The following is a 22,548-nucleotide window of genomic DNA, read 5'->3' as shown; positions in this document are numbered from 1 at the left end:
TTAGGGGAAGGGGACGGGTATCAGTCAGGACCGCCAAGGTTGTGCTGTGCAATACGCCGTGTAAAACCTCAGTTCATTTCTCGCTCACCCTGAATGTCCGCCCCCATCTGCCTGGCGGCTCTCCTCACCGGGGGCTTTCAGAAACCCAGATTAACAGATGCCACGGCTCAGAATGTGCTGCCACCATTGCTGCAGCCAAGGGGAGGCACTCGGAGAATCGCCCACTGGCTGGGAAGGCTTCCCCCCGGGAGACACACAAGCCACTGAGCTCACAGCTCATGAAGCAAGTCCGTGGACACATCCAAGTTCCGAGGGCGGGGAGGTGCAGCCCTCTAGGATGATTGACCTTGAATCACATTCTACTCTTGGGGCAGCGGGGGCTGGGCTGAGGGGGGGCAGGGGACCGTGCCTGTTACGGGCTGGGACTGAGGGGTGGGAGTTCCTCCAGGAAGGGAGGAGGGTGCCAGCGGCTCTAAACAATCGTCCGGGGCAGCAGCTAAGCGTGAGCCAGGCCGGGCGGGAGGGCCGTGTGTGAGCGAGGGCGCCGAGCGGCCACGCAAGCCTCCGGACGCTGCCGCAGCAGGAGCCCCGACGGACCCACAGGGACCAGGGCCCCGGGGAAGCAGAGCACGCACGAGTGGCCCGGCCTGGACTCCACATGGCTGTTTTAGATGAGGAGCCTCTGTATTTGTTTCTCCTCTGGTTCTGGGGATGGCCGTGGGTGGGCGGAGGTGCCGGGCGAGTCAGGAACGATTATCGACATCCCTCAGAGCTGCAGACCCCGTTCGACAGAGGCTACTGGTGCTTGGATTGGTTAAGGAACTTTCTCGGGTTCATGGAGCTGATTGGGGAACCTGTGCTGACTAGGTACCCACCACACGCCAGGCTAGCGTGCGCCCCTCCAGGAGCTCCTGTCTCTGCTGCACGGGCGAGGAAGCACAGAGGCCGGGGGCACATCACACAGCCAGGCACCCCCCCTTCCAGGCCTTAGCCCCCCACGGCATCTCAGGACCCCTGCGGAAGGAGCCGCGGCCTTTAAAAGGATGATGGGTCCTCACGTGATCGAGGACCTCGGAAAGCAGATGGGCGTTTGCCGGCCTGTGTTCTCAGCACATTCCTGAGCTCCGAAAGGAGAAATAAAAGTGTTGCTTTGTCTGCGAGCTGAAGAGACGGCAATACTGCCGTGTAACTAGGACCAGATGGGCTCCAGGAATTTCCAAAGGCCTTTTAACGTATTAGACAAAATAGCCTCCCAGCCACACACCATAACTCCGTCTGGCCGCCTGGGTATCGGTTACCGCGACGACTGGCGGGCTGCAGGCAGTGGCTCGGGGGTCCCAGCGGGGAGGAGTCTCTGGCCGGGCCCTGCCCACTCCTCACGGCCCCGCGGGAGCGCCCCTCGGATGGGGCCCTTCCCCAGACCTCCAAGGCCGGGGAACCTGCCGAGAATCTCACGCTCAGACTCAGAAAGGGGTGGGCAGTCCCAGCAGCCGCCTGGCTGGATCCCCGACCACCCCTCGCTAGCACACCCCCTGGGAGGGGAGGTCACGGCCACGGGCACCCAAAGGTGGGGTGCCTGCAGCACGCCGGGCCCGGGCTCTGGGGTGGGCAGGGGCCGTGTGCGGGTGGGCACCCACACCCTCCCTGCGCCCCCTTCCTCCTCCACAGACGCAGCTGTGTTGAGAACAAAGCGGCTGAACGCACGCCTGCGCGTGAACCGTGCCGTGAACCCGGAAGCTGTACCGTGTCCCGGCCGCGACACGGTCTTCGGATGCCCCGGCTCTGAGAGCATCCTGCCCCGTTCCCAGCTGAATGGCATCATTAGCTAACGTTCGCTAAGCACCCGCTGATGCCAGGGCACCTCGTGGGGGGAAGCGCGTTCCTCAGGGCCGCACGGGTGGCGGAAGAGCCAGGATCCGACCACCACGTACACCGCCTCCCGATGGGTGAGCTCCCACGTGCAGCGAGGTCCCCGTCTCTCCGGGTCTCCGCTTCTGTCTGCGCAGCGAGAGGGCGGGGAGCCAGCCAGAAGGATGCAGCCCACAGGCACCCTCCAGACCCTGATTCTGCCCTCAAACGACCCAGAGGGTAGAGGCCAGCCCACGTCTGTCACCTCACACAGGCCCCTGCAGAGGGAGGGCCAGCTTCCGAGCGGGGACACACCTGCCCGGGCTCACTCGCAGGCCGGTGGCAGAGCAGGTTCAAACCAAGGCTGGCCAATCCCAAAGTCCACGTCCCTTCTCCAGAGGCCCCCCGCCGTCCCGGCAGAGCTGAGGACTCCCATCTGCCCTGACAGCCGTGCCTGGACCCTGCTGGCAACAAGGGGTGCAGACGAAAACGCCTGGGGCGGTGGCGGGAGCGACGCTTGGCCCCTCATGGGAGGAAGCCAGGAGGCTGGGCTCTGGTACCGGTTGGCCGCAGGGCCGTCAGGCTCCTTAATAGCCCTCCCTGGGCCTCACTTTCCCCCTTGATAAATTGACGGCGGTGACCACCGGCACCGAGCCAGGATGCCAGGGGGCCCTCCGCGAGGACAGCCTTCCCTCTCCTGCGGGGCGCCCCGCCCGCCATCCAGCTGCCATGCGCGAGGCACCTCCGGGTGCCACCTGCACGAGAGGTGAACAGGCGGCCCCGGGGCAGGACGCGGACGCCACCTGAGCAGCCAGCCACTTACAACCGTCACGTGCACCTCAGCCTGGTCCTGACGCCACACCGCGGGAGCCGGGAGGGCTGCCTTGTCTTTGGGGTCCCCCGTCGCATCTGGACATCAGGGTCTGACACCTGCCTCTCCCGGGATTCCCGGTAAGGCCGTGAACGAGGGAACGGCTGAGAGGTCCAGGTGGGCGGGGGGACGCCATGCCCCCCGAGATACTCTCATCCCAAACCTTTGCCAGAACGTCTGGTTGTGAGAAAAGGGCGCTCGTTCTACAGTCAGGTGGCCTCGGGTCCCTTCCCTGGCTTTTCCATTGCCCGACTGTGTGACCTTGGGCAAGTCACCCGACGTCTCTGAGTCTCGATCTCGTCATTATAAAATGGTAATGACGCCGAGGATGGGTAACTCGTACTGAGGCTGTGCTCCATGCCGGGACTGCTCTAAGCACTTTGGAAATATTAACTCATTTAATTCTCGTAACAGTCATCCCCGTTTGGGGTATCACCCCACTTTACAGATGAGCGTTAAGGCACACAGAGGTAAAGGCACCCAGCTAGCAACGGCAGGAGGTGGGACTCAAGGCCCGTCCAGTGAGGCGTGGATTGACCACTGCCCCCTGCAGCCAGGCTAACGATCACGGGACAGCATGGCTCCCAGGCTGGGTGGACTGAGCTTCCCCGTGTTGGCCCTGGGCTCAGAGCGGAGCGTCCCCAGCCAGCGCTGGCTGAGCTAAATGAAACCAGCTCAAGGGCAGGCGGCCCTGGAGGAGTTCCTGGCCCTAAACCCAAAGCATCTGGCCGAGGAGCCAGGGAGGCGTCCTACGTCTCCTTCAGCTCTGCCCAGGAGTCCTGCTAGGCTGGGGGGCCCTGCCAACGCCCCCGCCTTTGTTTACGCCCCAGGCATCAGGCTGGGTACATTCGTTCCTGCCTCTGCCCCCGGCAGCCTCAGGAGGGGGTAGGTGGGGGGGACACTGCTGCCCCAGTGCTGCCTGACAGCCCGCCACCAGCCTCCGGGCTATGACTATAGGGCTATGACTCTGTGAGGGCACCCCCTTGCCCTAGGCCTAGCAGGCTCCCGCCAAGCACGGTGCGGTGCTGCGGGGGTCTGGGGGAGGAGGGGGACGGCCGGCCGCGATCACACAGCACTCACGTGGTGCCAGGTTCTGAGCTGCCTCCAGGGTCACCCGACACCCCTGCTCAGCCTTGCAGGCTCAGAACGTGACCCGCCAGGAGGGCTGAGGAAGGAGGCTGTGAGAGGCCGTCACTTGCCCGAGGCCCCACACCCAGGCCCAGGCCCTGCAGGGCTCCCCGCGTGGCGGGCTTGGGGCCTACCCACTCCCCAGCATGCTCCCCAGCACATGGTGGGGGGAAGGGGCCTCATCTGCGCTCGCTCAGACGTTCAGGAGGCGCTGGAGCTGTCTGCTGCAGAACTCCCACACCCGCCAGGATAGGGCTGGCCCGTGCAGGCTCCTTTTGGGGGGTTCTCCCCGGAGCACGGGTCTGAGCCCAGAGCTCCCAGCCTGGCCCCAGTCTGGCGCTGGGCTGCAGCACCCGCCCGGGCGGCCAGGTCTTGGAGTGTGCCCCCTGGGTTTTGATAACTCGGAGAAGAACTTGCAAAGAGAGCAAAGCGCACACACCTTAAGAACAGATCCCGAACGCTGCACCGGAACTGGCCTCGGCTCTTCCCTCTGCCCTGCGGGAGAACCACCCTCATTGCCAACGTCCCCGGGCACTCATGGCGTCCTAGGTGTTTTTACTCCTGGGCCCACCCTCCAGGTGCCTACGGTATCCTTAAAGGCCCACATTACAAGAGGAGGAAAGAGCTGCGGCTTCTGGAACCAAGGCCTTGCTTGGAATCCTGCTCCTCCACCTCCTAGCTGTGTGCTCTGAGCAAGGCACCGGCTCCCCATGCCCCAGTGTCCGCCTCTGGAAAACGGGGAGATGACGGGGCCGTGCCAACCTTCATCGCCCTCACACCTAGCACAGGGCCCACCTGGACACCCCACCACCACCCTGATGCCTTCATCTCCTGCCCTTGCCCCGGCACTGACCCTCACGGAACCGCCCATTCCCCACCCAGGCTGTGCCACTAACCCTGAGGGTGCCCTGGTCACCCTGCCAGGCTGAGGACAAGGTCCTGCTCCCCACCTGCCCCAACCCAGCCCATCCCCACCTGTGCTCCCAGCCCAGGGCTGGAAGACACGCCCCCCCCCAACACACACCACCCCACCAGGGCCCCCAGCTGCCTCCTACATTGGTCAGAGCCCAGCCCAGCCTGCCCTCCCATCCCCACCCTTCCCCGCCCCTGAACCCCTCTCTGGCTGGAGAGCACCCCCCCTTCACCCTTGCCAAACCTGAGGCAGCTGAGAACACATACTTTGGAACCTGGCAGAGGTGAGGTCAAACTTGGCTCTACCATTCACGAGACATGTGGCTGGAAGCAAACTCGCCGAGTCTCAGTGCCCTCATCTGTAGAATGAGAATAATGACCTTCTTCGTGGGACTCTGTGCATGGACTAAAACACTAGCGTTTACCAGGCAGCTACCCCACGCCAAGCCTCTTGCTGTGTGAACTTTCAATCTCTATTTCCTTTCATCCTTAGGAGGTATGGATTCTTCGTCTCAAGAACACACGGCAAGGCTTCCCTGGTGGCGCAGGGGTTAAGAATCCGTCTGCCAGTGCAGGGGACACGGGTTCAAGCCCTGGTCCGGGAAGATCCCACATGCCGCGGAGCAACTAAGCCCATGCTCCACGACTACCGAGCCTGCGCTCTAGAGTCCACGAGACACAACTACTGAGCCCGCGTGCCCCAACTACGGAAGCCTGCGTGCCTAGAGCCCGGGGTCCGCAACAAGAGAAGCCACCGAATGAGAAGCCCGTGCACCGCAACGAAGAGTAGCCCCCGCTCGCCACAGGTGGAGAAAGCCTGCGCGCAGCAACGAAGACCCAATGCAGCCAAAAATAAAATTAATTAATTAATTTAAAAAAAAAAAAAAAAACCACACGGCAGCCAGGTCAGATCAAAAGAGGCTTTATGGTTCTCTGGAGCAGAGGCTCCGTGGTGACAAGCCCATCGCCGCCTGCCCCCCAAGGCTGCAGGCCGTGTCGGAGGTGAAGGGGTGTTAGGTGCCTCGAGTCCACGCAGGGACCAAGGGCAGGGGCGGGGCAGGGACGGGGCAGGCCGGGTGGGGCGTTCAAGCCGTCATTAGTGCCTCTGGTCTGGTCCGGAAGTTCAGCGTGTTTGACACTTGGTGATCTTGGAACCCTTCCTGCCCCGCCCCCTCCAGCAGAGGGAGTGGCGAGGGGGGTGTGAGGGAGAAGGTAGGAGAATTCAGGAGACCCCCAGAGGGCCATGAGCACAAGTCCCATGGGGGGGTTGATGAGGGACGGCCCTCTTTCCCTCCCCACCCGCTTTGACCACTAAGGACACACCCAGGCAACGGAGCAGTGGACGCTCCCCCCGACCCCCAGCTTCCCGGGGGGTCCTGAGCATCCCCTTCAGAGTAGAGCTGACGACAAGGTCAGGGCCCACCTGGGCAGAGCACGTCAGGGCCTGGCACTTTGGATGAGCCCAGTGGAGGCTGCAGCCCCCCCCCCCGGGGCCCCGCCCTAGCGCCCTATGCGTACACCCTGCAGGCCAGGATGGAGACCCTCTGCTCCCCTCCAGCAACGCCACTGGCCTCGCCGGCGCCTCAGTCCCCACCTGGGCCTCGGGGCCTGCGGGACCCAGCTTGGCCACCTGTCCCTCCCCAATTACCTGGTCCAGGCCTCACCTTCCTCTGTCCCTCAAGCCTCCAGAGCCGAGGCCTGTCCCTGAGCCAAGCGTTCTTTCCCCCAAAGCCGGCGCTCTCCCTGGACGGGCCAGATGCTGCTGAAGCAGGGGTCTGGGGCTCCTCGGGCCTCCCTTCCCCTCCCCTCCCCACCAGGGAGGAGCTCTGGGACAGCAGGTCCAGCCCTCGCTTTATTGAAGGAGAAGCCAGATGGGAAAACCCACCTGCATCCCCTTCCCTGCCGCCCCCTCACATCCAGGACCAGGGCCCCTGCCTGCTGGCTGGGAATCCAGGGACCCCAGAGGCCTGGCTCCAGCCCCCTCTCAGGTCTCCCACCCCTGAAGCGAGGAGGAGAGGGTGCAGAAGAGGAGGGAGGGGGCCCAACTGTGGAAGAGATGGAAGCTTCCTCGGTCTGAAACGGTCACACTGTTTTGAAAACCAGAGCACCCCACCCCCGGGGTCCCTCCCTGCGCCTGGGAGCTTCAGCTGCCCTCCTCCCTCCTGGGGGAACTGCCGCCACCGCCTCTGGGCCTGGTCAGGCCGTGACCGTGACCGCGTGGGTCTTGCTGGGACTCAGGCCCTGCCCTCTGCCCCCACCCACAGAAGGGCCCGGAGACCGCGACACCCAGTGGGGAGAGTGCAGCTGCGTGCGAGGTTCCCCCCCTTCATGTGGAAAAGGAGAAGCACTGAGGGGCAGGCGGGCGGGTGGGCGGCAGGCAGGGAGCCACTCAGAGGGCAGTGTGGTCAGGGCACCTCCAGGGGCAGCAGGGGTGTGTCTGAGTTCTGTGCTGAGACGTCGGCTGACCGGGGCCCGATGAGCCCCTGGCCATACAAATTAAGGATGGAGTCGGCGATGATGCGGGCCGTACGCTTCTGGTACCCGCCCGAGGTCACCATGAGGATGGGCACCCGGCGGCCTCGGACCAGCCGGAACACCAGCTCATCCCGCTTCACGACACCCTGGTGTGGGGGATGGGGAAGGCTGGCTCAGACAGGCCCCAGACCCTCAGGGTACCGGAAAGTCCTGCTGCAGGTCTAACCCCGCTCCAGACTGCTGCTGCTTTTGCCCTTCCCCTCTGGCTTCAGGAGAAGCACCGGTGCCGCCCACCTTCCCCGCTGCTGCTGTGTCCCCGGACCCTCCCCCTGCCCCAGGGTCAGGAGGTACCTGCGGACTGATGGACAGTCCCCCGAGGCGGTCCCCCTCGAGGACGTCAGTGCCTGCGTTGTACACCACCACGTCGGGCTGATGCTCCTGGAGGGCTTTCTCCAGGCTCCTCTCCACCTTCCTCAGGTACTCATCGTCCTCCGTGCCCCACTCCAGCTCCACCTTCCGCCTGATGGCCTCTGCGAGGGAGACAGCAACAGCCCCAATGTGCAGAGACGGGAAAACCAAGGCTGGGGAGGGCGAGGACGGCCCATTTCCCCGTCTGACTCCCCGGTGCTCGACCTCTCACTCACCCAAAACTGAGCTAAAAAGAGCACACGAGCTGCAAGGGGGACCCAAAGGAAAGAAGGGGGATCACAGATGAAACGCCGCCCTGAGGATTCGGGGACCCAGGTCGGGTGTCTGAGCCCACCGTCTCCGTAAGCCCTTGCCCGGATGCACGGACACCCCATGTGCCGCCAGGTCCAAATCCAGAACGTCTGACGGTCAGTTCAGAAACGGGTCCCTGGGGCCGCAAGGTGGCTGATGTACCCACAGCAGACCCGCCAGCACTTACTGCACCAATGTCCCCTCCCCACAGGGTGGGCAGGTCTCTGTGTTTCCAAAGCTCATCTGAGAGTCTCTGCCTTTTAATTAACGAGTTTAATCCACCCGCATTTACTTAGTAACTATTAAATTCGAACCGATTTCTGCCGTCTTATTTTATATTTTCTATTTCTGTATTTTTCCTTCTTTCTTCTTTTTTGTCTTTCCCTGTTTTTGCCCAGACAGCTGCACACCTCGGAGAAAAGTCTCCTTTAGTGTTCCGGTGGCTACCCCGGGAGAAGGGCTCACAGTGTTTACTGGGCAGGTTTATGTGGTCTGGGGTGGGTCAAGTGACCTTTTTAGGTCTCCGCTTCCTCGTCAGTCTCCCCCTCGCAGGGATGCTGAGGATAAATAAATGAAGGGACCTCTGCGAGGCCCCAGCATGGAGGAAATGCCCCGGAGAGAGCCCCATCCAAGCAAGAGGCCCTGGGGCTGCGGGACGGGGCAGCTTACGCTTGGCAAAGCGGTCCCCGGGGTAGATGTGGCGGTTGTAGACGTCCATGATGTACACGCGCTTGTCGCCCATGAAGTCCCGCTCGTGCCCGTTGCCCTGTGGGGAACACACGGGAGCCACTCCCAGGCAGGCGCCCCGGGCAAGGCACCCCCAACCACACCCCAGGAAACACCCCACGTGCCTGGGTGTGGGCGGCAGAGGCCCAGCCCGGGGCTCAGGGGCTGTTCCCGGGGGAGGGGAGCCCACAGCACGGTGCTGCGCGCGTCAGAGGCAGCCGGGGAGGGTGGGGAGGGGGCCTAGGGGGCGGGCCCGGGGGACCCCAGGCCCCAGCAGCCACTCACCTGATGCGCATCGAGATCAACGATGGTGGCTCTGGAGACACCCTCCACTCGCTCAAACAGAAACTGCCCAGGGCGGGAGCGGGGAGAGGGGAGAGGTAAGGACCACACAGGCCAGGGGACACAGCCCTGCAGGGGCTCCCAGTTATCGAGGGGGTGGGCCGAAGCCTGTACATGCTTATGGGAGATCAGGCCACCAGGCAGAGAGCCCGGGGGAGCTGTGTGGCTCCGGAGAAGCCCGTGTGCGCATTCAGGGAAGGCTCCCTGGAGGGGCACGTGTGCTGTGCCCTGAAGGGCCAGAGGTGAAGAGGTTAAGAGGGTCGGCCCTCCCTCGGCCACAGCTCAGGATTCCCGGGGAAACGCGTGGGGTGCAGAGCAGGGAACCCCGCCCAAGGCTGTGCCCGGAACCTCATTCTGCCATCTCCACCTTCCCACAAGCCCCAGACCTAAACCCTCCTCCTCTGAGAAGCCCTCCTTCCCCTCCTCCCGCCTCCAGGAAAGTCTCCGTGCGTCCCCCTCTCCGAATGATCGGGGTCTGCTGACTCGTCCCTCCCCCCCATTAGCCCCGTGCCCCGTGGGGACAGGCGCCACGGGGCCCACGCCGACCCCCAGCACGCGGCCAGGCGCAGGTGCGGAGGCAGCGCTGCGGTCTGACGGACGTGGAGACCGCTGCCAGCTCTGCCCCTTCCGGCTGTGCCCTCGCCCCTCTGGGCCCGTCTCCTCGTGTCCTCATCTGTGAAACGTGAGGATGCAGGGGCGAGCCCTGGAGGACGGATGCGGCCACAGGGTCGGGCCTGCGGTCAGTGCCAGCCGTTGTCACCACCATCAGGGTCATTATTTCTCTCTCGGCCTCACCCTTCTCATAATTTAATATTGACATGGAAGCTGTTCCCCTCCCGTCCCCTGCCACTGTTGCAGGCTGTCACCTCTGGACCATCCCAGGCAACACGAAAAAGCAAATGTCAGATCTGGGTTTGGGTCCCAGCCCGGCTGAGGGACCCGGGCGAGCTCCCAGCCCTCTGGGCCTCAGCTGCCTTCTCTACAATGCGGGGTTAGCACGCCAGATTGGGGGATTCCAGGGAGGCTCTCGGAGGCGACCCCCCCACATGCTCTCGGGCACACCTTGATGGCGAGCGTGATGTCTGCGTAGGCGCAGAAGCCCCCGCCCCGGTCGCTGGAGCAGTGGTGGAAGCCGCCGCCTGCGAGGACAGCCGAGGTGTTGCCAGGGCCAGGCTCACGGCCCAGACACCCACTCCCACCTTCCTCCCAGAGCCCCCTCCCCGCTCAGCTCCCGGGGACGGCTCCGGGCTCTAGGTTGCCTAAGTCAGCTGACCCCGCGTGGGCGTGTCACCGTCCCTGGGTCAGGAGGCAGCTTTGCCATCGTGGCCACCCCCGTCCACAGTGGCACCAGAGCTGCTGCCCCCAGGACCCAAGCCAGGCCGCGGGGCACTCACCTATGTTGATGGCCCAGCCTCGCTCCACGGCCAGCTTCCCTGCCTTTGGAAACAAGCACAGGATGAGGGGTGCGGGCGGCCAATTCCTTCACTTACTTATTCACTGAATCACTCACCCCATAAACACCATTTCCAGCCAGCTCCAAGCTGGGGGTGAGCTGGGAGGTGGGATACAGGAAGCACCCACCCCCCCCGCCCCCCCCCCCAAACCCCGAACTGGCTGGCTGATGAGACATGCAGTGCGTAAGCCCCTGTGAAATTTGGTGAGGAAAGTGGAGGAAATCAAAGTTCAGCTCTTAGGATGGAACGTGAGCTGACAAGGATTCTCGGGCAGCTTTCAAAGGGAAAATGGACAAATTTTTGTTCCTGGAAATACTGTCGCCTTAATAAGGAAATCATAATTTTGGGGTGGGCGGTCATATTGTCATAAACTTTCAAAATGCACAAATTTGCAAAGCTAAAAAGAAAACTATAGGGGTCAACAGGTATTGATCCGTGTCTGGGTTAGATCATTGTACATTTAAATCGTTGCAGCTCCTCTACCTCCAGTCAACTCAGCGGTCTGTGGCGAATTTGAGAGAGAGCTACACACGGACTGGGAAACCCAGTCTTGCTGCAAGTGTCTGTGACCATCACACCCATGACAGGGGGGCGGGGCACCAGCCATCGCTGATGTCATAGGGGTTTCTTTCCATCTGAAAGCTGAGTAGCTCGGGGTCACAGTTTTAGGACATACTCTCGGAGGGGTGAAGATCCATCTTATACACCAGCAAATACGGTAACTCTAACAGGTGGTCTTGGGGGCAGAACAGTGAATTCTAATGTCCCAGCCAGACGGGAGAGGCTTTGGAAGAAAGAGTTCTTGTTGCCGCCTTGAGGAGTATTGAGGATTTTGCTCAACTACTCAGCAGCACGAGGCATTCTCGATGGAGAGCCCAGGGTGGGCAAAGACCCAGGGTGGGAAGGAGCCTGGGGTGGAGGGCCCAGCCCAGCCACTGCTCCCCGCCACCCACCCCACCCGCTCCCCACCTACCATTATGGTTCCTCCCGTCTGGGTCCGGAGGGGCTTCAGCACCTTCCTCTGTACCAGGAAGTTGGGCAGGAAGATGACAGGGGGGATCTCTGTGATGGTTGCAACTGCGAAGGACCACTGTGGAAAGAGACGAGGGCCGTCGGCCTCCCTCTGCCTGGTGAGCCCAGAGGCAGCGGCGGGGAAGCAGATTCCCCCCGGGCCAGCTTCGGGGTGGCGGGGGCGGGGGCGGGGTCCGGGCGAGCGCAGCTCCTTGGCTGAGAAATGGGAGCTCCCACCGTGGCTGAGCTTTGGGCTCAGTACGGAGATGCTGACGGCCACGCTCTCCTTAAAGCGAAGTCAGCCCTCGGTCCTCGTGCTCCAAGGCCCTCGGCTGCCCTCTTGTGCCCAGAAGGAGAGCTGCAGGGGACTCCAGGTCACCACGGAGCCCACCCAGAACTGGCCCAGCCCGCCCACCGCACAGAGGGGCACCGAGGCCCCGGAGAGGCGGGGGGGGGGTGGTGGCTGGGGGGAGGATCTTTCCTTCCAAGGTCACAGGGAGTCACTGACAGAGGCAGGACTGAACGTCCGGGGATCCTGCCCCCCGGGCACAGCACAGCCTCTCCATCCACTGGGAACCAGTCATCCCTTCAAGTGGGGCTGGATGTCCTCATCCTCCACGGCTGAGGCAGGAGGGTCTGGGGCACCCGGAAGGCGTCTGCACCAAGATAAGGACACAGCCTTCCCTATAACCTCCCGAGCCCTGGGCAAGCGTCCATGCACCCCGTTCCTAGACCATCTCCTGCCTGCCCGGGAACGCCCGAGGTCCGGACCCTGCTCTCGACTGACTCCAAGCAGAGCCCTGGAGGGGCCCCAGCACTTGGTAGATATTTACTAAGCGCCCGCTAGGCTGCAGGTCCCAAGATGGCACTACTCCTGGCCTCACGGATACACAGCAGCCTAGCGGGGAGGCACTGATATGCAATGCGACAGCCTTGCTGGGGAGAGGGAGAACGTGGTCTGGCTGGACAGCTGTAAGACGTGTGTGTGTGCGCGCGCGCGTGTGTGTGTGTGTGTGTGTGTTCGCGCAAGCGTGCATAGGTGTGCATGTGCACATGCATTCATGTGTATGTGTGTGTGGTAGGGGGCAGACCCAGAGAGGGGAAGACGGCCAGCTCCACCCATCTGTCCCGCCGAGCCCATCACTCAGCACGGGTCCGGCACATGTGAGGCGGGGAACCACTGTTTGCTGTGAGTAAGTGAGCAACAAGCCCCTGAAGGAAAACACCGAGTCGCTGTCCCCTCCCCCCCTCAGCAAGCCAGCAGGGGACAGAGAATGAAAGAAGAGGAAGCCACAGCCCCGGACAGAAATTAAGAACGCAATTTCATTTACAACACCTTCAAAAAGAATAAATTTACCAAGCAGGTATAAGACTCACACGGAAAACTACAAAACGCTGCTGAAAGAACTTAAAGAAGATCTAAATAAGTGGAACGACATCTTGTGTTCATGGGCTGGAAGACCTAACATTGTAAAGATGTCAGTTCTCTCCTAATTCATCTACAAATGCACAATCACTGCCAAAATCCCAATGGCCTTTTTTTTTTTTTTTTTCTCTACAGAAATGGAGAAGCTGATCCTGTAACCCCAGGCGTCCTATTTCCCTGAGACTCGCCCCCCCCAGATGCTCCGTGGCGCACACGGGGGCCTGTGTCTCTCCTCCCACAGACGCCGGGTGCCGAGAGGGCAGCAACGAGGCCCAAGTGGTGCCCAGACTCCCTGGGGCTCCAGCCACAATTTCTGGGACATCCTTGGCTTCCTTGGCTTGCAGACGCCACACCCAGTCTGAACAAAAGAAAATCCTATTGTTCCAACTTCACAACAAACCCCAAGTTCTGCCACGTACTCCCCAGGCCACAGCTGCTTCCAGCCTCATCTGAGAGGCCGGGCTCCCTCACCAGGATCATTGCAACCACCTGCTCCCTCCCAGGCTCCCCGCTCTTGTTCTGACACACTGGTCTCAACCATTCCCATCACAGCTGCCAAACAGTCCTGTTAAAATCTAGGTCAGATCACGTCCCCCTGCTTGAAACACTCCTGGGCTCCCACCTCCTTCACAGCAAAGCCACAGCGACCACAGGCCTTCCGTGGTCTGGCCCCGATCATTTTCCGACCCCATCTCTTACCGTCTCCCTCCCATTCCTCCAATCCAGTCGCTCAGTCCTCGCTGCTGCTGGAACACACGGGAGATACTCCTGCCTCAGGGCCTTTGCACCTGCTGATCCTGCTGCTCAGAAGGCCCTACCCCCAGATGCCCACCGAGCCCACTCCCTCAGGGCCCTCAGTCCACGGTCACACGGCAGTGAGACCCCCGGCCTCCTATTTTGAAGGGCGGTCCTCCCCAACCCCTTTCCCGCTGTCCTTTCCCCAAAGCACTGAGCGCCTTTTAACACACCAACTCCGTCCCATCAAGAGAGGGGCTCTACTTGTTTGGGGCTCTACTTGTTTGCATTCTTGCTTATCACATAGTAAGCTGCCTTCAGGCTTCTGGGGTCCCAAGGCCAGGCATGCAGTCAGTCTCACACCGTTCCCTGAAAAGCCCCTCCAACGGATGGAGCCCTGGAGCCCATTCCCCATCCCCAGCATCAGCCTGGCACTGGCTCCAGCCTGGTGCCACTCTGTTCTGGTCTCTCCCTGCCCCCACCCTCACCCTCTGGACTCCGGCAGGCACGTCCTCCTGACCCAGCTGCCGGGCTGTGGGCTGTGACCACGCATGTCCAGGCCCTGGAAAAGCAGAGCAGCCAAGTGCTGGGCTTCCTGCCAAGGCCTCGCACACCTCGCTCTCCCGGGAGCCAGGTTTCAACCTCTTCCTGGTAATCTTTCATGAGCTCACACTGTCACGGATCCATCTAGAATTCTCACAGCTCAGGCCAGCGTGGAGGAGGACGGAGGGCAGCTGCCGTGGCCAGGAACCCGGAAGACCTGACCGGATGCCATGCCTGGGGTCTCCCCCGGGACCTGCTGGACTTCCCAGGTGACCTTGAGCAGGTGGGGCCTCTTTCTGGGCCTAGGTGTTTCCACCTATGGGGGAGGAGCCTGGTGACCTCTGGCACCCACTCTAGCTCTGAGTCTAGGATGAGTCATGCTGGGAAGGCTAGCAGTCAGGGGTCAGGCCTCCACGCCCTTGGGGACAGAGAACCTGTGGCATCCCTGACGCACCAGGTTCTGACGCCACCCCGAGCCCAGCCTGCCCTCTTCTCCCACACAGGGGACTGACTGAACGCCTCTACCCTCAGGACCACACTGACAAGAGCCATGCAGCTCCTCTAGGAGGAGGTCACCACGGGCAGACCCCATGTGGTCCGCAGGTGGGATTCAAAAGTCTTCCAATGAGTTGCTACATTAAGACATCAGGAACGGTCACTTAATGATCTGGATCTCTGGCTTCTCTTTGAAAGCTGGGCCCACGGTGGAGGCTGGGCGGCAGGGAAGGGGCATGGGAAGGCCAGGAGCTCCAGTTGTCCCACACACCACGCACCACTGGTTTATGTCCCCTGCTGGGCCCTGGGGTGCAAAAACTCGTCTTCGGCCCAACAGTTTCCAACACGTCTTTAGCTGCAGAAGCCCTTGAAACAGCATCTTATACTTTAGCCCAAGGTAAAAATAGGCCAACGTGGAATAGCTTGGGTTGAATGGGGACAAGGGACTGGGGCCCCCCCACCCATCAACGCAGCAGGGGTCTTTGAGGCCTGTCCACATAGCACAGATTGAAAGTCACTGATGCAGAAGCCCAAAACCCCAATGAAGGTTCAACCCCCACCAAGTGGCCATCCCTGCTTTCATACTCCCAAGGACGGGGAGCTCACTACCCCCTGGAGTAGCCTAGCCCCCCCCCGGTATCTGCCTTTCTAGGACACGTCTCCTGTCGGGGATCACAGGCTCACAGGCTCCCCCTGCATAGGGACCGGAATGGAGCCCCTCGAGGCCGTGCATCCGCAGGCTGAGCGGCCCCCTCCTCCAGCCCCTCCTTCTGGCTGGCAGCCCCCAGGCCCTGTACCTTCAGCTCGTTGAGATAGCGTCTCGTGTGCACCACCAGCAGGTCTTCGTCCGAGGCCTCCCGTGCCTCCACCAGCATGCTGTCTGATAGAAGTTTCTCTTCTGAAACCACAAGCAGGCCCCATGCATCCCTGCCGCCTCCAGGCCAGGCCAGGCCCAGCCCCAGCCCCTCCCACAGGCTGCAGACTTGACCTCTGGCAGCCCTGCCCCAGGACAAGGTGGGCCCTGCTGGCTTGTGGGCAGTCCCCACCTCTCAGGTCAGTGGGGACAGCAGCCAGGCCCTCGGGCCAGGGGACATCGGACATCGTGCACAGCGATCCTTGTGCTTCCCGGGCCACTGACAGCCGGGAGACGAGCTCAAGTGTGACTGGACACCTTTTAGAGGCAGGTGGCACACAGGTCATTAACGCTGACTCTTAAGGTGAGAAAAAGCTCTTCTGATCGACTCTCCCTCCACCTTGGGATGACATCATGGGGGGTTTGGTATACGGGGGCGCTCTCTTTAACACCTGCCTGACCCTTGCTCACCTCCCTTTCTTTAACCCCACAAAAGGAGCAATCATTTTCACAGTCCATCGCAACAGTAAGCTTCCTGAGCTGAAATAGCACTGTTGTTTTCATTGCATTTATTTCTTACCATGACCTTCTATTTATGGCAAATGAAACTGGCTTTTTCCATTTAGATGACATAATGTTTTCTTTTAAAACAGGTTTATTTAAGTTTCTTGAAACGAAGTCTAACTCAATAAAAACTATGAAGTAAATAATGGAACAGGGGGTATGAGGTGACGGCAAGGTCCCAAGAGTGGTTTGCAAACGACTGATGTTTGGGAAAAACCGTGTTATTTCATTACCACATACGCATACACCAGACAAGACTTGCTCCCTCTTGCAATAGAAGAAATAAGGCAGAGAGGAGGAAGTGCTCTGGGGCACAGTGACAACAGGACCATGATGTTCTGGTTCCAGGGAAATCGAAGGACAAGGTCAGAATCTAGGGGACCTGTGCTAATGTGTCACTCTTGGAAACCAACCCTGGTAGAAACCAACTAGTTGCATACATATCTCACAGAGGGCTCCACATAGAGCAGGTATCCCCCCCGCCCCAAACATTCCATGGCTCCCCACTGCCTACCGGCAAGGAACCACCTCTTTTCTTGGCGGTACCCGAGGCCCTTCACCATGTGGCCCTGGCTCCTTTCCACCCACATCCTCAGAGGGAACTCAGGAAAACGGTCAGCTCAGAGTGAGGGGGCAAGGAGCCCTTATGTTGCGCTACTGGGTGACACAGGAGCCCAAGAAGGGGCAATGACCAGAGAGACTCAGGGCCACTGGAAGCAGAGCATAAAGGACCACATTCAGGAAGGCATGAGAACAGCCAGGGGAGAGGCAGGATGGCTCCGCTCACCTCACCAGACCTCTTGCCACGGGTGCACACCACTTGCACTCTTTTCTACTTAATATTGTTCTTTGAATATGCACTCTGGTCACTGCTACAAGTGGAAAATCAGTTTCACTTGCCATAAACAGATGTTAACCAAAAATAAAAACAAAAGATACAAAAACAAATAACAGTGTTATTGATCTCTAATCTGACTCTCTTTTCTGCAAGGCGCAGAGCAGGCTCGCTCTAGATTTGTTAAAAAGCAAGGTGGGCTGAGGTGTTAAAGACGGGCTATAGCCCCAAACTGAGACTTCCCTCAGGGTGTCATCTGAGGGACTGTGCAATTTAAAGATATGCAAGGTTTCATCCTATGCCAGGTAACATTTCAGGTAATATTTCCTACTTCCCTCAGTTAAAGAACCCACAATACAGGGAACTAGCATATTTTTTTTCACCAGCCTACTGTGATGCCTGCATTTTTCACATGAGCCAGACCCCTAGACTGCAAACCACAATTGAAACAACGTGCTCCCCAGAGCACCAGCCCGCTCAGGGGATGAGCCACGAAGCGGACGAGCCTGCGGCTCTGAGGCCCAGGCCCCACTCTCCCACTCGATAGCTGTGTGCCTTTGGGCACATTTTCTAACTCTCTGGGCCCCAAGTTCCTTCATCTGTAATCGGTGAGGCTGGAGCAAAGGCTGTCCACTTCCCGGACTCTCGGAGCTTGTGGGCTACGGACAATGCATTCCTCCAAGCACCAGCTCCCCTTCTACTGGGTCTCCAGGGGCAGAGACAGGACTTAGGTCCACAGCGAAGGAGAGCCAGTGAAGGTGTGATACGGGGGCATATCATGCTTAGACGTCTGTGTTGGGAAGATCCTTTTGACAGCACGGGCGGGAGGCTGTCTCAGGGCTGACACTGGAGGTGGGAGGGCCTGACGCTTGCGTCAGGGAAAGAGCTGCAGGTGGCGGCAGGTGGGCTGGAGAAAGCAGAAGTAGGGTCCGAGTGGGGCCTTCCATACCTTTTAGGAAGCTGATCACTTTGCCCCATTTTCCTGCATCAAAGGGGTGCAGCTTCTCCAGGCCCAGGAAGGTTATGTTGTAGCGCGGCGAGTACACGATGGGCCAGCGTGACTCCGGCACATGCTGGTACAGCTGGGTTGGGTGTGGCCTTCCACGGGCGCAGGGACAGACATGCACAGACAGGAACAGCCTCACTGTGGGAAGCAGCTTCCCCTTCTGCGCCAGCAGGCTTGGACTGAGCAGACAGCCCTGACCCGGTACCACCAGCTCCCTCGGTGGCAGAAAAAGAGCCACTTACCAACAGCAACAACAGTAATAATAGCGGCTCCTTACTGAGCTCCCTGAACCATTCAACCCAATCCTCACAGCAGCCCTGGGGGGTAGGCACCACCATCCCACCGGAGGCTCAGGGAGGGAACCAGGTGCGCCCAAGGTCACACGGGTCTGTGGAACAGCAGATGTGAACCCAGGTGTGTCTGGCTGTAAGGCCTCAGCACCTCACCTCCACATGATAACAATTACATCAACAGCTCTGTGGCCTTAGGCCTCGCTTTCCTCAACTGTACAATGTGTGGCTGTTGAGAGGAATGAGATATAACGCGTTTAACAACGGAGCACAGAAGGCGCCCTTTCCCTGAGAGCTGAGGTGACAGTTCCCAGAAACAGCAGGTCGGGGCTCACGCAGGCTGCGGCCCAACGCGGAGCCAGGAATGGGGTCACCTCGGGCCCCGCCGCGCAGCTGACCCCCATCACACCTCCGCAGCTGCCGCACAGGGAACAGAAACCCGGCTGCCACTGCGGGGGCCTCCGCTGAGCCGGTGGGGCCCGAGGGCAGACGTCAGACCTGCGCTTGTAACGAGCCCCCGCCGGGACGGCGCCGCGCGCCGACGCCCGTCCCGTGGGCCGCTGATTAGCGGCGCTGGGCTGGTCCGGCACGCGGGGCCGGCCTGGGCAGAAGAGGCCCGAGCGCCCCTCGCCCGCCATACCTGGGCCCGCACCTGGCGGGCTCGCCTGGCCGCCCGCGCACTGCTGCTCCCGCCCACCGGGACCCCCGGGAACCCCCGGGGCTTGGCCCGGCGCCCCATCCCGCGCCCCCAATCCCGCCCCCGCCGCACTCACATGCCGGGGCCGGGCCCTCCCAGCGCTGCCACCGCTCCGCGACCGGGCGGGCCGGGGCGCGGCCCCGCCCAGGACACGCCCCCGGCCTCGGCCGCCTCCACGGGGGGCGGAGCTCCGAAGGCTCGGCTCCGCCCCGCCCCCGCTCGCGCCTGCGTCGCAGAGGTCTGGAGTTCTGGAGTCCCGCACAGAGCGCCTCTGCGGGAGGGAGGCCACGCCCCCCAACGCCCTTCAAGCACGAAGTCCCCCCTTCCTCAGACTAACACCCAGTGAGATCTCGCCCGGCTCGGAAACCGCGCCCCTTATGGGGAGGGCCGCTCGTCCCAGAGTTGGAACGGGAGGCATCGCCCCGCCCCAGGGGAGGGGCCAGTCTATGACCCGCCCCCGACCGCCAGGCCTTTCTGCGCGGTCCCAAGGCTTGGACATCCTGGGTGTTAGGGACGCCGGGCTTCCCAGCGGACTCCGAGGCGGAGTCGCTGTGTGGCCTTGGGCAAGCGTCCGGGCTCTGGGGTCTCTGTTTCCACGAGTAAAATGGGAGAGTGGGGGCCGTGTGTTCTGGCCCTGACATCTCTGACCTAATGGGATGCATGACCACACTGACTTGAGGCCACTCACACACCCCCACTGCCCAGCCCCATCTGGCGGCTCTGACATGAGACAAGCGCTCTCCACACAGTTCTTTAGGCTCTCTGAGCCTCAGTGACCTTATCAGTAGAACCAGACTGGTGATCCAGTCTTCAGGGTACAGTTGTTTATCTGCACACTCCCCCCTCCCCCGCCCGGGGAAGCCAAGAGGAGCCGGGTGACAGCTGAGAGTGTCTTGGGGCTGGATCCTGGGAGGAGGCCCCAACAATAGAGCCCCAGAGGACAGAGACAATGGGCTTCTCTGTCGGCCCAGCTGCCCCGCCCACCAAACAGAAGCAGCTGACCCCAGGGCTGCCAAGAGCAGGGCAGCTGAGATCCCTGGCGGCTGCGTGCGGGTGTCGGCGTGACAGGGGTGGAGGTGAGGGAGCACCGACAAGGGGAAGGGCACAGACGTTTGAACAGTGCCCTCCACGTGCCCATCAGCTCATTGCACGATGACCCTGGATTCTCACAACCGAATCCTACGAGGGTTACCATCATCACCCTAATTTTATCATGAGGTAACTGAGGTTCAGGTCTGGATTCAACCCAGACAGCCACCTGCCTGCCAGCCCCGTGGTCTTCGCTAACTGGCTTCGGCTCTCTGGTCCTTCATTTCTGTGTCTGAAGATGAAGTGATGCCTGCCCCTCCACCCATGGGGAGGCTGAGAGAATCCAAAGAGATAGTCATGCTAATTATTATTTAAATAGCACATAGCTTGTGTTAGGTTCAATTCTAAAAGCTTTATGCTCATTTGACCCTTACAGCACCCCTAGGAGTGGAACTACGGTTATCCCCATTTTACAGATGAGGAAACTGGGGCACAGGGTGTTCAAGTAACTTGCCCAAAGGTCAGGGATGTGGACCGATAAACTATAGCCACAGAAAGAAACAGGTAATATTTAATAACAACAAGGGAGAAAGTGCACACAGTGGTCCTGTGTCACGGAGAGAGGCTGCCTTCATCTCAGGAGTTTGCTCTGTGGTTTGGGAAGTCACATGGATGAACCTCTTGTTGAGAGAACAAAGATCTGGGGCAGGCTGGATCGGGGAGCTGAGGCCAAAAAGAGTGGGATTGCTCTGGGGAAGAGGGTTTTTTAAGTTGTGTCCTGTGTGGCTGAGGAGAGAGGCGGTCTGAGGAGCCCTGGGGCTTGAGAACACCTTCAAACCTCCATGCCAGCCTGGACCACCTACACGTGCTGTTACTTCTGGGAGAGATAAACCATGTTATTCGTGCTGAGTGTTTGGGGACCTCTTTGTTACAGAATCCTAGTCTATCTGCTCACCAACACACCACAGTGGGACAAAGCAGCGAACCCAGCAGGCGATCTAGAAGGCTTTGTCAAGCTCACAGGTTAGGGGGAGAGACAAATCTTAACCCACCCAGGAAACAGATAATCATGATTACAAAGAGAAGTGTTGTGAAAGGGACAAGGCGTGATGGTGAGAGAGAATGACGGGGCCCCTGATTTAGACAGTGATTAGGAAGGCCCCTTGGAAGAGATGATTATTTTTCGCTTTTTAACCATGTATATCTTAGTTTAAATGTCAGTGCGACAAAGCGAGACCCGGAATTATCGAACGTTTATATTATTTCCCCCCTTTCATGAAGTCTTGGAATATATTTCAACTGAAAATGAATAAGGAGCCCCCGAAAACATAACACTTCTTTTCAACAATATAGTCATACAAAGGACAACATGAACTGTAGAAATGTACCAAAGGTGAGTAATAATTGGGACACACCCAATATTTCAGTATTAGTTAATACTAGTGAAACTGACACGATTTTAAAACCATGCCCTTTAAGTTCACGTAAGCACCCCTCTTTCCATTCCACTGCTGTACCTTGGCAATTTTGTCCATATTTAACACCACAGCAACAATAACAACAATTATATTAACTAGTATTCATTAAACCCTGAATCAGGGCCAAAGCAAGTATGTAAAATGTGTTTTGCTATTTGTTTATTGATGAAGAGATTATTTTTTTATTATTTATTTATTTTGTGTGTGTGTGGTACGCGGGCCTCTCACTGTTGTGGCCTCTCCCGTTGCAGAGGGCGCGGGCTCAGCGGCCATGGCTCACGGGCCCAGCCGCTCCTCGGCACGTGGGATCTTCCCGGACCGGGGCAAAAACCCGTGTCCCCTGCATCGGCAGGCGGATTCTCAACCACTGCACCACCAGCGAAGCCCCGAGATGATTTTTTTAAACAAGCAAAGGAAACTGCAAGTGCAGAGGCATGGATGCCAGAAGGAGCTTGTATTCAAGAAACAGAAGAAGGGGAGTGTATATTTTATTCCTGCCACAATGTGAAACTGTAAGTAATAGGCAGGGTCTCAGCAGCAAAGAGAGGACCCACTCTCTTAGCAGAAAAGAGAGGACCCACTTCATTAAACTGTTTTCAAACTGATTATTGAAAACAGTTTAATGAAGGGGTGATTTATCTGAAGTGTGTGTTTGGGGGTGTGTGTAGGAGAATCAATAGGGGATGGTACAGTACCTGCGCTGGCGACAGCAGGGAGCCTTCATCCCCTAAACCTGAAGAGAGTTGGGGAGGAGTGGTTTTCTGGAAGAAGTGAGAGCTGCAGGTATGAGTCAAGGATCCTCTAAGAAGAGCAGCGTTTAGAGAGATTCAGCCGCTGCCAAAACTGGGGCTTGGTAGGGAAAATACCCCAACTTTTCTCCCCTCCCACCCTCAGAGGCCCCCTGATGCTTCCCATTGGCTGTCTCCCACTGGTGCCTCCCACTGACTAGGTCCCATTGGCTGTCTTCCTTTGGTGCCTCCCATTGGTTGAAGCCAACTTGGAGCCTAGCCAAGGAAGCCCAGGTGATTATATCCACAGAGGTCAGCTTCATTAGGGGACACAAAGCAGAGTGGAAAGCTGTAGTAAGTGGATCTGGGGGATGGGGATAAG

The 22,548-nt window shown here is 59.7% G+C and overlaps 1 protein-coding gene and 1 long non-coding RNA gene across 5 annotated transcripts; both read right to left on the bottom strand.

Annotated features, from left to right (window-relative positions):
• Positions 1–3,095: 3,095 nt before the first annotated feature.
• On the bottom strand, positions 3,096–5,118 carry LOC136794959 (uncharacterized). Its single transcript, XR_010842446.1, has 2 exons — positions 5,027–5,118; positions 3,096–4,342 (listed from the first exon to the last, which is right to left on the bottom strand). It is a non-coding gene; the product is annotated as an uncharacterized lncRNA (long non-coding RNA).
• A 547-nt stretch (positions 5,119–5,665) lies between these two features.
• HDAC11 (histone deacetylase 11) lies at positions 5,666–19,094 on the bottom strand. Of its 4 annotated transcripts, none has more exons than XM_059075390.2 (10): positions 19,008–19,094; positions 17,888–18,036; positions 15,484–15,584; positions 11,450–11,566; positions 10,417–10,459; positions 10,085–10,161; positions 8,966–9,028; positions 8,624–8,720; positions 7,586–7,764; positions 5,666–7,380 (listed from the first exon to the last, which is right to left on the bottom strand). In XM_059075390.2, coding segments are annotated over exons 1-10 (1,044 nt in total). In that variant the 5' UTR covers positions 19,010–19,094; the 3' UTR covers positions 5,666–7,164. The 4 variants fall into 4 exon arrangements, with proteins under 4 accessions (XP_058931373.1, XP_066899453.1, XP_066899455.1 ...); XM_067043352.1 differs by having other exon boundaries at positions 17,888–18,159; positions 19,008–19,078; XM_067043354.1 differs by having other exon boundaries at positions 17,888–18,332; positions 19,008–19,073.
• Positions 19,095–22,548: the final 3,454 nt, after the last annotated feature.

Source organism: Kogia breviceps, chromosome 10 (assembly GCF_026419965.1).
Source record: "Kogia breviceps isolate mKogBre1 chromosome 10, mKogBre1 haplotype 1, whole genome shotgun sequence".
NCBI lineage: Eukaryota > Metazoa > Chordata > Mammalia > Artiodactyla > Physeteridae > Kogia > Kogia breviceps.
The sequence above is the reverse complement of the archived record's forward strand: the minus strand, read 5'-3'. Positions and strand labels throughout refer to the sequence as shown.

What these genes read in the sequence shown, in the direction of transcription:
- HDAC11 (XM_067043352.1), bottom strand. An exon ending in AGGCTGGGCCATCAACATAG is followed by an intron (nt 10,162 to 10,416) that starts GTGAGTGCCCCG and finishes CTGTCCTCGCAG; the next exon opens with GCGGCGGCTTCCACCACTGC. An exon ending in ACATCACGCTCGCCATCAAG is followed by an intron (nt 9,029 to 10,084) that starts GTGTGCCCGAGA and finishes CGCCCTGGGCAG; the next exon opens with TTTCTGTTTGAGCGAGTGGA.